The sequence below is a fragment of the Populus nigra genome, chromosome 5 (genome assembly GCF_951802175.1).
Source record: "Populus nigra chromosome 5, ddPopNigr1.1, whole genome shotgun sequence".
Taxonomy (NCBI): domain Eukaryota; kingdom Viridiplantae; phylum Streptophyta; class Magnoliopsida; order Malpighiales; family Salicaceae; genus Populus; species Populus nigra.
This window is the reverse complement of record NC_084856.1, coordinates 12,006,068-12,023,584: the sequence shown is the minus strand read 5'-3', so window position 1 is coordinate 12,023,584 and position 17,517 is coordinate 12,006,068. Positions and strand designations below refer to the sequence as shown.

General features: G+C 31.1%; 1 protein-coding gene across 1 annotated transcript; it reads left to right on the top strand.

Annotated features, from left to right (window-relative positions):
* The first annotated feature begins 1,381 nt into the window (after window positions 1-1,381).
* LOC133694340 (scarecrow-like protein 32) lies at window positions 1,382-3,494 on the top strand. The gene is made up of 2 exons (XM_062115838.1): window positions 1,382-1,577; window positions 1,807-3,494. Exon 2 carries the CDS (start codon window positions 1,975-1,977, stop codon window positions 3,346-3,348), a length of 1,374 nt encoding a protein of 457 aa, XP_061971822.1. The 5' UTR covers window positions 1,382-1,577; window positions 1,807-1,974; the 3' UTR covers window positions 3,349-3,494.
* The last annotated feature ends 14,023 nt before the right edge of the window (window positions 3,495-17,517 follow it).

The window sequence follows — 17,517 nt, the reverse complement described above, 5'->3', positions numbered from 1 at the left end:
TCCGTCTCTTCACATTTGAATTGACTCTGTCTATTATTGAGATTTTGACTGCGAATTTTAGTTTCAAATTTAATCGTGTGTGTATGTGACTACGTTTTTTCTTACCCTGGATTTGGATGAATGAATTCTGTCTATTATTTGTAATTTAAAGTGTTGCAAGTCAATTGGGTTGTAACTTGTGATGAATGGATTTTGTTTATTATTTGTAATTTGGATGAATGGATTCTGTCTATTATTTTCTGATTGGATAATAATATAGAAGATGGGCTGGTATGTATTATGGTATTTCTTTTTTAATAAAAATTTAATTACAATTATAAAATGTTTGGATTGATTACAGGGCTAATTTAAATTGATTCTTGAATTGTTGAACTTATGGCATCTAGAAAAAATTTCTTACGATTTTACGATCCGAGTTTATTTTACATTTTCTGTGCTATGTTAAAATCGTGATTTTAACAACCTTGATCAAAACAATACAAAAACATTTAAAAAATTAATTTTTTAAAAATTGAATTTTCATAAAAAATTCATTCCGAAAACCAACTTTAGGTTATTTTCTAAGTTAGAAATTCATTCTGAAAACCAACTTTAGGTTATTTTCTAAGTTAGAAATTCATTCTGAAAACCAACTTTAGGTTATCGGAAAAACTAGAACCATTCCAATTACTTATATTTAAAAACTTAGCTTTTCGAATTATAATTTTCTTTTATTTTAGTATTATTTAGATTTTATGTTATTTTTATTTTATGATTAATCCATGGTTTATTAGGACAAACTTTTTAAATTTTTGTTTTGAAATTTTAAAATTCAGTTATCAATAATTTTAAAACATTCAAAATTATTAATTTTCCTTATAATTTTATTAATGTGATTCTTCTTTAAAAATATGTCAATATATATACCAAATTTTGTTTCTTAAGCCGTGTCAAGATAACGTTCTAATAAGGAACCAAGCATTCGCACTGGCATGAGAGACCAAATGAAATCACCAACGAGAAGCAATTCATTTTTCTTTTCAATTCATTTTTTTTTTTTTTCAATTCTTGGTTGGCTTGGACAATGACTATCCCTTTTCTAAGAAAAATAATTGTCTTATCAAAGCAGATGCATATTCGAGGAATTTGGCTGTCATGCACGAGTCATGCGAGGGACCCTAGGCTTTTTGAACCTCAATTAATGATCACATATGTCCCTATAGTCGAACCCCACCTAGACGGAGATATGAAAATAAAAATAAATATGGTGAGATTTAACACATGTGAAAACAATCAGACGCACTTCGAGAGGGAAAACTGAACAAAAATGATTTGTTCATGATAGTATGGTGGCCCGTGAGTGAGTGAGCCAAGCCTTAACAGCCTTATAGCGTCACCCTCCTCATTACATGACAAAATCCCAACTCCCACGTATGGACAAAACCCTGAAGAAAAATTCATCGGAAGTAGCCCACTCTCTTCCTCTCCTTTATATCACATCTCTTACTCTGCCTCTCCCCTCTATCGATCTACCTGAAGAAAAAGGCAGAACAAGGGACATCAAGGGAGGATTAGACCTTTTTGTAGCTATGAAAGAGGTTGTTTAATCATTGATTGTATTGCTCTTCCAACCTCTTTATCAATGACAACTGATAAAAAAAGAAAAAGGCCTATATGGCAAAAGGAAGAGTCTCTCTTGCACAATTTGACTTCAGCTTATAAGTTTTTTTGGGATGAGAGTTCAAACCTCTTGATCAGTCCTTTTACTCCCTTTCAATAAATCACTAGACAAAGCTGAGATGTCTATTTTCTTTGATTTTCTTGCAGAATTCTCCCAGGCACTCTCACCACTATTGGATCGTTTGCCAATGCCAAGGTACGTACCTTTCTCTCTGCTGATTTTCTGATTCCTATTTGTCTCTCCTTTTTGTTCACTCTTTCTCGACTTAATTTGTACACATCCTTTTTCTTTCACTCAATTTTTCTTTGCCCATTATGCAATTCACTGAAACCCCACCACCGCACTGGCACCAAATCATCACTCCATTTTCAAATCCCACCATTAAAATAAACCAAACTCAAAGGACCCGTCCCTGGCCTGGATTCCCTACATCAAAATCCTTAGGAAGCTTTGGAGATGCTAATTGCATGGAGCAGCTTTTAGTCCACTGTGCAAATGCAATTGAAAGTAACAATGCCACTTTATCCCAACAGATCCTATGGGTCCTAAACAACATTGCACCACCGGATGGAGATTCAAATCAACGCCTAACTTTTGCTTTCCTAAGAGCCCTTATCGCACGTGCAACCAAAAGTTGTACATGCAAACTTCCTGCTGCGATGGCAAATGCTCACTACAACCTAGCCTTACACACACATAAATTCTCTGTCATTGAGCTTGCTAGCTTTGTTGACGTAACCCCATGGCATCGTTTCGGTTTCACGGCAGCAAATGCTGCAATTTTAGAAGCTGTTGAAGGGTATTTAGTTATTCACATTGTAGATTTAAGCTTGACACATTGCATGCAAATTCCAACTCTTATCGATGCTATTGCTAATCGGTTTGAGGTGCCCCCATTAATTAAGCTTACTGTTGCTGGTGCCACTGAGGATGTACCACCTATGCTTGATCTTTCTTATGAAGAGTTGGGCTCAAAGTTGGTCAACTTTGCTTGGTCACGAAACGTAATAATGGAATTTAGAATCATTCCTTCAAGTTATGCAGATGGGTTCTCTTCCTTGATCGAGCAGCTTCGAGTGCAACATTTAGTGTATGCAGAAAGTGGTGAGGCACTAGTCATAAACTGTCATATGATGCTTCATTACATACCTGAAGAAACCCTTTCTGATTTTCCTAGTTCAAAATCAAATCCTTATTCTTACGAATCTTCATGTTCCTCTATGTCCTCTTTTAGGACAACGTTTCTCAAGTCTCTAAGGAGTTTAGACCCTACAATTGTTGTCTTAGTAGATGAAGATGCAGATTTAACATCAAACAATTTGGAGAGTAGACTAAGGTCAGCTTTCAATTATCTATGGATACCTTTTGATACAGTGGATGCATTTCTTCCAAGGGGTAGTAAGCAAAGACAGTGGTATGAAGCTGATGTATGCTGGAAGATTATGAATTTAATAGCACATGAGGGTCTGCAAAGAGTGGAGCGACTTGAACCGAAAATCCAGTGGATTCAGCGGATGAGAAATGCAGACTTTCGAGGCATTTCATTCGCAGAAGATGCGATTTCTGAAGTTAAGACCATGCTTGATGAGCATGCAGCAGGATGGGGACTGAAGAAGGAAGATGTTGATCTTGTACTCACCTGGAAAGGACATAATGTTGTATTTGCCAGTGCTTGGTTGCCTGTTTAAATCTTCTTCATATCGGTTCTATAAATAATTTGTTATCTGATGCTTTCTATAATCTTACTGGAGGTAGTCTCTAATTTAACTTTCTTAGCTATATCATGAGCATATTGGGACCTGATTTAATTTCAATAATTGATTATTTGTTGATATATTCTGGTTATTGATATGTTATAATTCATTAGATGGCTTTGTAACATTTTTAACAATTAATGTCATGTAAATGTCTCTTTTTTATGAAGTTGTTAGAACTTTGAATCTTACCCCATCGCCCTTTTAAGTTTTTAAATTCTGCTTTTCGCTTAAAAATTTAAAAGTGTTAAGTTAATAAAAGTTTAAAAAATCTCACGAGAGTGCTAATGGTTGAAAAAAAATAGAAAATAACAGTAGTTAAAAGTAGTGGTAGTTTTGTAATTATTACAAAAATCCCTTCTCTCTTTTTATTTAAATGACCAGCAGCCAAGGGGAGCTTGAGGCCATGTTTGTTTATACATATATGTATAAATATGTATGTATAAATATGCATGTACATATAAGCGTGAATGAAATTGACCGCAACGGCGGTAATTCATGTATGAATCAAAATTGATCGCAATGGCTTAAACCTATATTCAATTATATTCATCTGCAACGTCAGTAAGCAGTAAATATATGTAATTGTGAACAACCTCAATGGTAAAATAAATGTGAAAATTTAATAGACTACAACTATGAATATAATAATGACAATGATAAAGTCTGTTATTTTGGACAAAGACAAATAAGATTCGTAAAGTTTGTCATTTTTTTTTTATTTAACATAGATGTTTGGGCTAACTTGCGCGAATCTCGACTAATCTTACGGGCTCTGAAGTTAACGATCATGTAAGTCTTTAATGACCATCATATAAGCAACCACAGGGCTCGAACCTGAGAGCACAGAGGAAGCAAACCTCTTGATCTCAAGCTTTTACCATTGGATCACCACCTAGATGGTTGTAAAACTTGTCATTTTAGATAAGGAATAATGAGCTTAGTGAAGTCTGCTTTTTTGGATGAAGACTAATGAGAATGTTGAAGTCTGTTATTTTGGACAAAGATTAATGAAAAGTGTAAAGTATGTTCTTCTAAATGGAGAATAATGAGAATGGTAAAGTCTTCCATTCTGGACAGAGATAAATGAAAATGGTAAGGTCTGCCTTTGAGATAAGACCTATAGGATGATATAATATCATGTTTGGATGTCTAAACATAACTACAGATACTAATTTATTAATGTTTCATGTTTTATGAGGATAAAATGAGATTAGAATGTGAAAAAAAAAGGTGTGAAATTTTATATATAAGTTTGGATTAAAAAATTAGATTGAAATGTCGGAAGCTAAAGTACTATGAAATATGTATATGGGCTATAAATGGACTAATCAAAGACTGTGAATGAAAAATATGTATTATTTTTCCTTTACATTATTCATTTAGCTCATTTATGGGGTGTGTGTGTGTGTGTGTTATTCATTTAGCTCATTTATTGTGAAGGATGGCATTGTAGATAAAAAAAATAAAATTAAAGGCCTAAATCAGATTAAAAAAAAGATTAGGGACTAAATTTCCCTTGATATAACGTTCAAAATATTCTTTGACCAATTAGACTTGTATAGATATTTTTAAATAAATAGATCATGTTAGCATAAAAACAAAAAAACAAAAAATCATGTTAATGTTGTCATACTAAATCTGACCTCAAAGAAAAGGGAGAATGCTGAAGAATCGTGTTCGTTGGCAAGAGATTCTTGAACAAGATTTAATCCGACTTCCCATGATTGGAGAAATCCTATAAAAGAATTCGGGAGGACAGCACCAAAATAGCAGCCAACAGGATTTGTCAATGGCATTGAGATCTGGTGTGAAGGTGCCATAAAAATACTTTATACATCACTCCTCCTTGATCATTGTCCTGTAAAGGAAATAAATTTTGACTTTACCTTCGTTTCTGCTTTGGCAGTCTCCCTCTCAATGGATTTTTTATTATTTTTATTTTTTAAAGGGGGGACCGAACGACACCCACAAGCACCCAACCTCCATGGCTCAGCCTTTTACAGCAAGCCCAATGGACCCACCTCCCCATACGGCTGTACTGTACCTTCCCTGGTCGGCAACGCGTGCTTAAGTGTCACTCTCTAGCCTCTCTCTCTCAAGGCTGGTTCCCCTTCCTTTCTTCTAAATTCTTGCGATGCATTGTTTTTGGAATAAGTTTATATAAGGCCTAGATATGCATGTGAGCGTGATTATGATTCTTGATAAGCACGAGCAGACAGATGGGATTTGATTTTTTTGTTTACTTGCAGTATGGTTTGTCTTATCATAACATATATAGATATAAATAAATCTCTGTCTCTGTCTTTCTCATTATAATTTGTAGTGTTTAGATCCATTTTTATGGTCACAACATAACTATGACATACAGTTCCAGCTCATTCACTCCCCCTAAACAATATATATACACACACACACACACAGTATTTTGTTACATGGGGTAATTATTATACATATATATATTAAAAGAAAATAGTATTTTAATATAGAAATGATATAATCGTAAAATTTATCGATTTTTTACGATGACAAGATTATAATTTTTATGTTTTTTTATGTTTTCTTTCTCTTTATACTTGATATTTTTATCATTTTATACTTGATTTATTTATCATAATTTTTTTCTTATCTTTATTTTTTTTCTTTATATTTCTTAGTTTTTTCCTTTTTTTCTTTACACTTTTTTTGGAAAAAGTATATTATTTTTATTTCTTACACTTTAAATATTTATCACTCTACACTTGACTTATTTATACTATTTTTTTCTGAAAAATTATTATATAAAGACTAAGAAAATAATATTTTACTGTAGCAATTGCAATATTATTTTATTTTTTTGCTATGTTAAAAATTAGCTTAAGATCTTTCATTTTCTTATTAATACATATGATCTTTATTATATTTTATTATATATAAACATTAACTTTTTAATTAACAGTTATATATTTTACCTGAAGCTAAAAAACACATTAATAACACATATATATTAATTCTTTTATATTAGAAAAAAACTTATTTGATTTGTAGTGAAGCAAGTTGAATAAACATGTTAACACTTTATTTTTTATATTTATTGGCATAAGTGGTTGAAATGTATGTATAGACCTTTTAATTTATAATTAGAATTAAAAAAAATATTTAACTTAAATATTGATTTAAAAAAAAAAACAATTATCCATTATATAGAAAATCATACTTCAAATAACTAGTTAGTATTATAATCCGTATCATTTCGTGCGATATTTCTTTATCCAAAATTTATTGGACTCTAGTCCATTCAACGGGTGGCATTGTGTTGGGTGTCCTAATACATTGATGTCCATTGCCTTTGCATTCACTTTTCTTTGAAACAGTTATAAATATGTCCGGAACCGCATTATAATTTCGAAACAAAATTGATATTTATCAAAATAATTCAATTAGGTGATGCAATGTGTTCCATTTTATTAATAATTGGTTGAGCCATGACAATAATTCTTGGGTTTGTTTCAATTGTGAACCTTGGTGAGAACACACACACAAGAGAAATATAAGTTTTTAGTTATTCTGAGATTTTTAGGTGAGAGAGAAGCAATTTTATGTTACACCTTATAATTTCTTAATTTTTCATAATAAATTTCTTTTATAATCTCGCTTATGGAGTTGGCCTTTAATTGCTTTTGTTTTTTTTTTAATATTTTTATACTTGCCAATTGATTTAAAACTCTTGGTTATTTTCACTATAAACTGGTATCAAAGCTTGTCTGGTTATTAGTTGACTTTCATGATGGCGACAAAAGTAATATTAATGATGAAGTTTGATGTAGATAAATTTAATGGTAGGAACAATTTCAATCTATGACATATTAAGATGTGTCTTGTTAATTGAGCAAGGTTTATCTAAGGCACTTAAAGATGTAGACAATTTGTCTAAGGGGGTGGACGAGGAGGAGAAAGAAGATCTCATGGAATGGACACATAATGCTATTTAGATTTATTTGTATGATGAGGTTCTAAAAGAGGTTGTCGAGGAGATTACAACTGTTGAATTATGGACAAAGTTAGAAACTCTTTACATGATCGAATCCTTAACGAACCGATTGTATCTGAAGCATAAGTTGTATACTCTCTAGATAAAAGAAGGTGTGCTTATTAAATATGAGGATCAAACTTTGATTTTATTGTGTTCATGACCTTTATCTTATGATCATTTTATTGATACTTAAGCTATATGGAAGGGATAATATTAGTTCAAAAGATGTTCAAGTTTTCTTAAACTCTAGGGAGTTGAAAAGCAAGTGTTAAAGATTCATAATGATGATCATATAAAGGACTTGATTGTGAGGGGTAGAACAAATAATAAGAGTTCGAATAGTAAAGGCAGATATAGATCAAAATAGAAGTCTAGTAACATTAAATGCTTTAAATGTCATGGAATTTGATACTTTAGGAAAAAGTGTTCTAAGCAAAAAGATAAGGGAAAGAAGGAGGAAACCTCTAGTGCTGCAAATATTGCTAGTGAGAAGAAAAAATTTTATGACGTTGAAAGTATTTTGGTTGTATCTGAAAAAAATTTAGTCATGAGTGGATTCTTTATTTAGGTTCTATATTTTATATTTATTCTAATATAAGATGGTTTAACTCTTATAAAGTTATCAATAATATTGTTTTATTAAAGGACAATAAATGACTTTTTATTATTGGTTTTAATAAAATTCAAATTAGGATGTATTATTGCATATATTGCTAAGACATATGAGCAAGAGGTGGATAATAAAGTTAAGCAAATAAGATTTTTTGTATGGTTAGAAAATAGATAAATTAGATTTATATAAGCACTATGTTTATGAGAAATAGTGTAGGGTAAAACTCAATACAGCTATTCATCATTTTTTGTGGCATGCACAATGTTGAATGACGAGTTTTCCTCTAGATTGAAGGGGTTTGGATTTAATTGGATTTTGAAGAAATCGCCACCTATTATTATGGTCAACAAGAGTCTAGGTAAGGGGACTTGTTATGCAAGGAAAAGACACATCACCGCCAATACACCCTACCTATGGTAAGCTGCATTGTTAATTGATTGTTTTGTCAGACCATGTTTCTATTCGTTGGTCTTATATAAGGTTCAAGGCAAATCTCTATTTGTGGGAAAGTATCTATCTTATCGGGTTAAATTCTAACTGTTTTAGGGCTTAAGTTTTAGCATCGCATTTATTTTTTACTTTGTATCTTTAATATCTGAGAATATAACTTACAACATAATTTTACACCCTTAAGTAATAAAGTCTACAACTAATTTCTAATATTTATTGCTATTAATTCATCTAATTTAATACTGAGAGTATGTATTATATTGTAAAGTTCATACCCTAAATATTAATTAAATAAATTTATTTTTTTATACTTTTGAAATTTCAGCCAAATCCTAATTGATAATTATAAACTAGTTATAATATATATTTTGTATTTTTTTAAAAAATGATAAAAAATACATTTCTCTATTTTTATAAAGATATGTATGAAAAACTTTTAAAATTTGGTTGTATACATGCAAATAAAAACATATTTTTTTTATTTTTGAAATGAGGGTTTTTTAAAGAAGTTTTTGAAATTTTAGAGATAAACCATGTATTTTTAATATCAGGTCAATATTTTACAATGTAAGTCTATAGCTCAATATTAAATGAAATTGCTAAAAAACACACGAGAAACTCACAAATAATTTTAAAATAGTTTTTGAATTTTTTAATAAATTTTGAATTATTTAATGCTGTTTGGCTAGAGTCTAAAATAAATGACAAATTAAGGTTAAAAAAAGGGCAGTATAACGTGTTTGCCAAACACACTCTTATTCAAAATCCAGAGGCATGGAAAATGCCTTGAGGTTGTATGTTGGCAAAAGATGCCTTAAGGACATAAAAAAATAAATTTTTCTTTAGCAAAAATAAGGTGCGCCAAACACGTCCTTAAGTCTGGGTTGGGCTTAGTCAGCCACATGAGCTGAAGATGTTAGGTATGAGGCCTAAGCCTATGTATGAGCCCAACCCAATCTAATTTTTGTTGGGCAAGCAGGCGGCCCAAATGCTTTCTTTTTTTCAAAACCTAGTCCCAGTCTAGCCACGGTCTCCAACTAAAATAACCTAACCCATAACTCTTCTTTTCTAGCAAAAAAAGAAGAAGAATCCTAGGTAATATCCATGCAGGATTTATGTGAAAAGGTTATAGGAGAAGAAGTTTACCTAGCTAGGGGAAGGTGTTTTCTAGCTGGTGGGGCTGCTGTCGTAGCGTGGTGGCCACGATGAAGGTTGTTGGTGCTAGTCTTGAGGTTAAGAAGCTATCGAGAAGGAAAAGAAAGCAATGGTGGGGTTAATAGTGTATACAAGGGAAGGGTGTAAAGGAGAGGTGACAATGTGTGTTGGTGTTAGGGTTTTGGTTTGGTAGGAATGTGTAAAGGGGTGGAGACTTGTTTCTTTTCTTGTTATTTCTTTTTCTCTCTAGTTTCCTCTCTCTTTTTCCTTTGTTTTTTTTTCACCCCTCTTTTGAGCTAACAAGCTCTTATTTATAGGTGGATCTCTAAAAGGGTATTAGTTTTCTTCTATGTTTAAATCGTTCAACCCCTTTCTAATCAATCCTTGCTTTTCATAACAAACCAACAAACACGTACCCTCTCATCAAGTTGTCAAAGGTTGATTGAGTCGGGGGTTTTAGATGTTCATTACAGTAGCTCTCAAATGACATTTCAACGGGAACATGCTAGAGACATAGTACGACATCAAGTCCATTGGAGGAACATCCTTTTTTGTTTTAATTGAGGCATGGGAGGGCATTTAATGGCTCTGCAAAAGGGCTCCCCGTCAGCTCCTTTAAGGGGAAAGAAAGAAGAAGATGAATAGCACTACTGAACAATACCATTTTCTCCTTTTAAATCATTCATTTTCTTTTTCTTTTCAAAGTAGTCCTTAATCTTTTAATTTCATTAAGTTCAACCATTTTTGGTTGATTTCTTAGGATATTTTTCAATTACGCCCCTATTCACGTGAATTTTGACCTTTAACTTTAGATGCCATTTACAATATAGTCCTCGATCTTGAATATTTTCAATTTCATCCTTAATTGATCTTCAAACTTCTAATTTCTTCAAGTTCACCCCTATTTTCAACTGAGTTTGATCCCCGAATTCACATGCCTTTTACAATAAAGTCTTTGGTCTTGAATTTCTTCAATCTAACCCTTAATTAACCCTCAAATTTTGATTTTTCTTACAATTTTGCCCTTGATTTCATCTGATTGAGTTTGTAAAAATCAAATCTAGTCTAAATTTTCAATATTCTCAATTAAGCCCAAATTAGGCTTTCAAATTTAATTTTTCACCAATTAAATCTTTAATAAAATTAATTAGACCTATTAAAAGTCTAGTTAAGTCCTTGTATTTAATCAAGTCTTCTAATTTTTAACTAAATTAATTCTTAAACTCAATTAGATCTTTAACTGGGCTTATTATTAAATCAAATTAACCTATTAAAAGTCCAACTCAGTCTTCAAACTTAATTTTTATGCAAATTCATTTGATATTCACTCAAATTAACCTTGAATCTGTATTTTTCTTTATATTTTGGTACTTTAAGGGTGCAACTATGCTTCTAACTTTGCATTTAAATCCCTCTTCAGCCTATCTTTGCAAATCGAGTTCCCAGTCCTTTTTTTTCATTTTTCTATTTTTTTTCATTTAAAAGGAAAAAGATGATTTTGGAGGAAACCAAAAATTAGGTTATGACAATCGTATCAAAGGTACTGTGGATTATGTTTTTTTATTTATTTATTAGAATGTAAGTATGTATTAAGATCAAAAGTAACCATGCTGAAAACCAGCAAGTCCATATATGTATAGAAATAAAAAGAAGACAGAAAAGGGAACATACTCCCTATGAAATCAAATTGGATACAACCAAACCATTTAATTGTGTTAGCTGACCAAGAAAGCAAAAGAAGTGACATATACACATAACAAAAGGTGGGATGAGAATAGACTCCTAATCAAAATTGGTCATGCAAGGCCGATAGAACAAGTATGTAGCAACGGTTAGAGAAGAAACCAATCCATAAATGGTGGTGTCTAAACTAACCCTAACAGCATCACAAAAAAGAACAGTAAGATGAAGAAGCATGAGCATCATCTCCAAGATAGCCAGAAGCATAGCTCCCAACATTAACAAAATCTCAATAAGATCGAAGCTCATTAAGCACTCATAAACAATGCATTGGGATGAGTCGCAGATCAAAGACATCAACACACCATATTAGGAATAAATTATCACCTTCTAATCCATATAAGAGAGCAGCAAAGCCTTGAGTGATAACAGTTGCTAAACTTGAGCTTGAGGACAACAGGAGCATAACAACCACAAGAATGAAGAGAGCAGCAGTATCTCGAAGACATGTATCATCATAGTAACCAATCAAGAAGAATCAGGAGCCCCATCCCCTAGACATCTAGTAGAAAAACTCCTAGTTGAACCAAAATAGTAAAAAAAACATAGGCCAAGACAAAACAACAGCAAATGAGATGCATTTCAATAAGCAAGGCTCCATGCTATTTTGAGCAGTCCCAGACAATAGGCAATACAACCCCAGCATTTAAAGGGTAGTGGCATGCAAGCCCCACTACAGTAGAGGGCTAGGAATTAGCACCGCAACACAGAGGAAGAGACATATCTGCTAAGCAGAACATAGAGCAGTAAAATAGACAAAGGAAGGAAGACAAAAGCTGGAGATAAATTCCAACAACACTGATTACTGCCCAAGTTATTGGTTTGAAAAAAAAAATACAAATGCCAACCCAACCATAAGGAAACAGCCAGACATAGACTAGCACCATTAGCTAGCATTGAAAATGAGATGATTTTTTTCATGAAAGTGTAGGATTGTGTAAAAAAGAACTTGGAACTTGTGGAAAATAAGTTCAATCCTTTTGTATGTGTTTTCAAAAAGTCGCTTGTTCCTTTCCTCCCAAATTAGGAATACCAAGAGACCTAAGAAAACTCTTCTCATTCTAGCTACAAGGTTTGTCTTTCCTATATTTAACCCTCAAATGGCACTATTCAAGGTGAACATATGCTTGTGAACTCTTAACTAACTCTTTATCAGCATCCATTGTGGATTATGTTTATTATGACATTTATGATACTTATTTTGTTATGTTAAAAGGTAAGCACAATATCTGTTGATATTTATTAAAATTTTGGTGTAACATTAAAAATTGTTAAAAGAATGAAGGGAAAAATTAAAAGATATTAAAATCCAGAGGGGTTTATTTGTAAATAGAAAAAATAAGGAGTATAAATACCCCTTTTCTTCTCTATTTGAGGTTGACAATATAATGGAGAAAAGGAATTGGGGTTTTAAAATTTTTCTTCATGTTTCTTGATAAATCCTTTAAAACATAGTGGTTTTAGGAAATTAAAAAGGCTAGAAAGTAATTAGATAATGAAAGTGAGTAATTTTAGAGGGTTTAAAGACTTGAAATAGAAAACTTGGTATAGAGAGGGAGGAAAGCAAAAGTGAAAGGATGCTTGAGAAAATATAACTAATGATAATGATAAAAATCATTGTCGACATGAATTAATTACCATGTGGGGTAATTAATGATATCACAAGTACTGATATCGGCATAAACTAAGTTATCATTTGAGGAATGGAGATTTATGATAATGATGAATATACTTGTTTAGAATGGATAAATTATCATCTCTCATGTTTAATGGTATTATGAATATTTGATATCAATAATAAAAAGGGGGGGTTTTGTTGGGTTGTAATAATAAAAGAGACATTGATAAATCCTAAAACTGAGATTATTTAGTGACCAAAAAGAAAACACAATTATGGCAGTAAATATTTTCTAAGGCAAATTATGTGTCTTGTTAATCACATATACATTAAGATAGCATGAAATTTACTAGAATAAAAATCTACTAAATCATTTCCTAACAACTTCCTATATCATCGACTCTAAAGCTCATCTTTCTTCCATGGTTTTCTTTAACTCTATCTATGATTTGGACCAAAAATCATTAACCCTATAATTATCAACCAAAAGCACAAGTAGTTATGCATTTTCTCTATTTAAATCCCAAGATCTCTAGATTAAAGTATAATAATAAATCTAATACAAGTAAATTCAATAATTACATTCATCACAAAGTATCATCCACATATTGATTCAAATCATCCATCATCACTTGTCTATTATTTTCAAAAAAAAAAATTACCTAGCTTACAAGTATACTAACAAACTCATGTAAAATAACAACCATTTCTCTCTCACACACATCACTTCATTAATAATACATACAATTAAATCACAATTCATAAAAACTCATCAATCAATTTATTTCATTCCCCAGAAACCCACTTATGGTTGACTATATGTCCTCTCTTAGCTTTATGTTTCAATTTTGATTTCATCTATATTCCTCACAAATTATCTCTTACAACATATAAACTATTCTATTCAAGACCTAATTTACATTTCTTCCTAATTTGAGCTAAAAGCCCCATTTCAATTTCAATAAATATGTCAACAATTTCAATACTTCAAAATAAGTAATTCAATTCACCTCCAACCAATATTTCTATAACACAACTCATCAATTACATATAATTCATAAGCATTTAAATCAAATTAATTTATTTCCCTTAAACACCATCTTGGCTAGCTACACCACTCCCCATGATACCATGATTTATTCTCCATTCCACCAAAATTTCACACTCTAACCATCTATTCTATACCAATATACCCTTTGTCAATCAAATTCATGCTTTCCCCTGATTATTGTTTAAGACCCTAATTCAAAGCACACTAACAATTCAATATAATTACATGCAATAATTTATTTCATCATACATCACAATACACATAGTAATATATATATATATATATATATCAATTAGACATAATTTATAACAATTAAGCCAAATTAAACTAATTCCTATTGTCTTTCAAGTGGTCGACCCTAAATGTTTCTTTTACCCCATGATTTAATTCAATAATTTACATAATTTTTACTGTACTAACATTCTTTTCATTTAAATTTAACAAATTAAAACTTATTTTGCATTTCCTCTAATTTTTACACAGGAACCCTAAAAATTCCTCAAATTGCTAAAAACATCACTTCAATTCTACTCAAACTTATATAAATGAATTATAAGCACCTTACTTGGTAATTATTTGAGCTTTGAAATGCAACCAGTCAAAATTTTTCCAATCGTTCTTCTTTCTCAAAATCCCATAGCATCACTCTCTCTCTTTCTAGTCATTTCTCTCTCTCTCTCTCTCTCCTTTCCCAAAGAGTTTTCAGCTTCCAAGTATAAGTTTCCCTTTTAAATTTCATTCATTTCTTATTTCTCTAACCAATTTTTTTTTCCATGAAAAAAAAACAAAGAGAAGGAAGAATAATGGACGTTTCACTCTTTTTTTCCTTCCAACCAATTGAATGTCAGCCTCTTAAAAGGAAAAATAAGGAATTTTTTACTTGTTTAACATTTTCCCCTTATTTATTGTCCATGTACTATTTTTAATATTCTTCTACCTGGTTGTCAATACTATCACAAGGTCTTCCCGAAATATGATTGACTTGATAGTTTCACCCAATGTAACACAACTTTTCAGGAGACTCCTAGAAATATTTTAGTCCAATCCAATAGTCGGATTGAGAGTTATGCTTGGTAGAGTAAAACTTGATATCAGGTAATTTTTACACCAAAATTGAAATTTGTGTTATATTTTCTTGCTTAAATCCAAATATTATACGCAAGGCTTATATCGGTAGTGACGGTCATTCACGCATAAAACCATATATTAATTTATTTGAAAATTATAAAGTACTAGTTTATCAATTTTTAGGTTATGGGTTTACATTGTATCTTTATGTTTGCCAAATAATATTTTTCAAGTCTAGAAGCATTTTAATAACGAGGTTAAACTAACTACTTTGGATTCCATTACATTATATCCCAAAACAATGCTTTCCTTTTTCTTTTCTTTTTTATCTCTTTCATTTGGTTTTTATTTGCTTTTCTTTGTCTTTTATTTCTCCATCATTCTTCATATATTTTTTTAAATTAACATAGACATTTTATTTCAACTTTCTTAGTATATCATCAACCCCATAATATAAATATTCACTTTATACTTTTAACACAGTATTCCTCTTCTTAGTTTTGTGAATTTTATTTAGGGGTTACATTTATCATTACACCATAAAAGCATTATGATCATAATATTTGAAACTTGTAACCTCAGTTTCTCTACCTTACTCATATTGAATTCCCTCTAATTAGCCTTATGTCGAACCCCACCATTTTCATTAGCATGCCTCTCTAATCTTTCCATTCTATTTTGCATATCACCCATCACCAAAGTGAACTTTATCAACAATTGAGCAACGAATCGTAATTAAAAAGTAATGTCATTACCTAATGTTGGTGGTGCCATATTGATTGACTTAGACTTCCTTAAATATAAAAAATTGGTTCATGATAAAGAAAATATGTTTCCTCGCTTACTCCTTCACGTGTTTATACTACTCTCATGTTTCACACAAATTTCTTATGGCAAATCGCGAAGATAATAACATGACAAGACAAAGACGCAAAAAGAATTGAATATATGATATGGAAAGACAAAGATTTGACTCGAATATAAACTGAAAAATTATAAAACTAAACTTACTTGAACTAAAAAATGAAATGAAATGAATCAAAACTTGAGAATTGACCCGAACTTATGATTTTTAAAGAAAATCAGAAAAAACAAATTAACTCTTAACTTGAATTTGTGATCTGGTTGCTTTTCGGTAGAAAAATTAACACAATTTTTTTTTCAAACAACCCTAGACACAAACTTCTAAACTATAAACATGAAATAATTGAAAACTGAATCAAAGACAACAAAAGCTAAGAAATCTAAAAATAACAAGAAAAAGAATAAAGGATATGACCTAATTTTTTAGGCCTTGCTCCGATACCAACTTATACAAATCTTGTGATCAGTCACACAACCTACAAGAAAATTAAAAACCAACCCAAAAAAGCTAAAAATAAGGTTTGAAACCCTGATCTAAAGGTAACCTTGTATAAAGGTATTGGAAAAAAAACTTTGACCCGGAGAAAATCTTGTACCAAAGAACCAGAATGCGCATAACACCATGAAGTCAGTTAACTTTTGATAAGTCAATGTACGATCTCTATCCCTGCAAAAAAAGGTTTTTTGCAAAATGCAAAACAAGGAAAATGTCATGTTTATTCAAATCATCATCGTTGTTGAAACTTGCAGCCATAAAAGTAATATATAGTCCCTTTTAAATAACCCTAATAGACTTCTTTTGGGTTCCAAACCAATAGGCTTTAACTAGTACTCAACTAATACAAGTTTAATACTGAAACAAACCTTAAAACAAGAATAAAGTACAAAGCTAATAATATTCAACACTAAAATAAATAAAAAATCATAAAACAAAGTCCTCTTGTTTGAAATCTCTATGCATGGTTAGAACTCCCCTATTGCTTTACTTGGAGGCTTTTTCAAAACTTCATGCTCAAAATTAGCTAGGAAACTTTGTTTTTAATTAGAGGAATTATCCTCTTAAATTTCCTCCCCTTAGCCTCCTGAATGTTCTAAGAAATCCTATAAAATAATGAAAAGAATAACAAAAAAATATCTCAAGCCTCCTTACCACAACATACATTCCATAATGGATATAGAATCCTTGTAAACTATGAATAATAGTTATTTTTATAAATATCTCATGGTTTGACATGTAGAATAGGTAAGCCAATAGCTACCACATATATTTCCAAGAGCATTAAGGAATCCTTGTATTAATTGGAATTCATAATACACAAGGAAACAATGTTTTTTTTTTTAATTTTCACATATTTGTAAAAGATTTCAGTCTTAATTTTAAACATGTTGTTCTCTCTCATCTAGATGAATTAGCAAGCCTACCATATGTCTACAAAAGGTATGGATGTATACTTTGTAAAACAATTAGAATCTCATCAGAATTCATTTTGTAGCTTAAGATATAGTCCAAACATTATATGAAGGTCCAAATA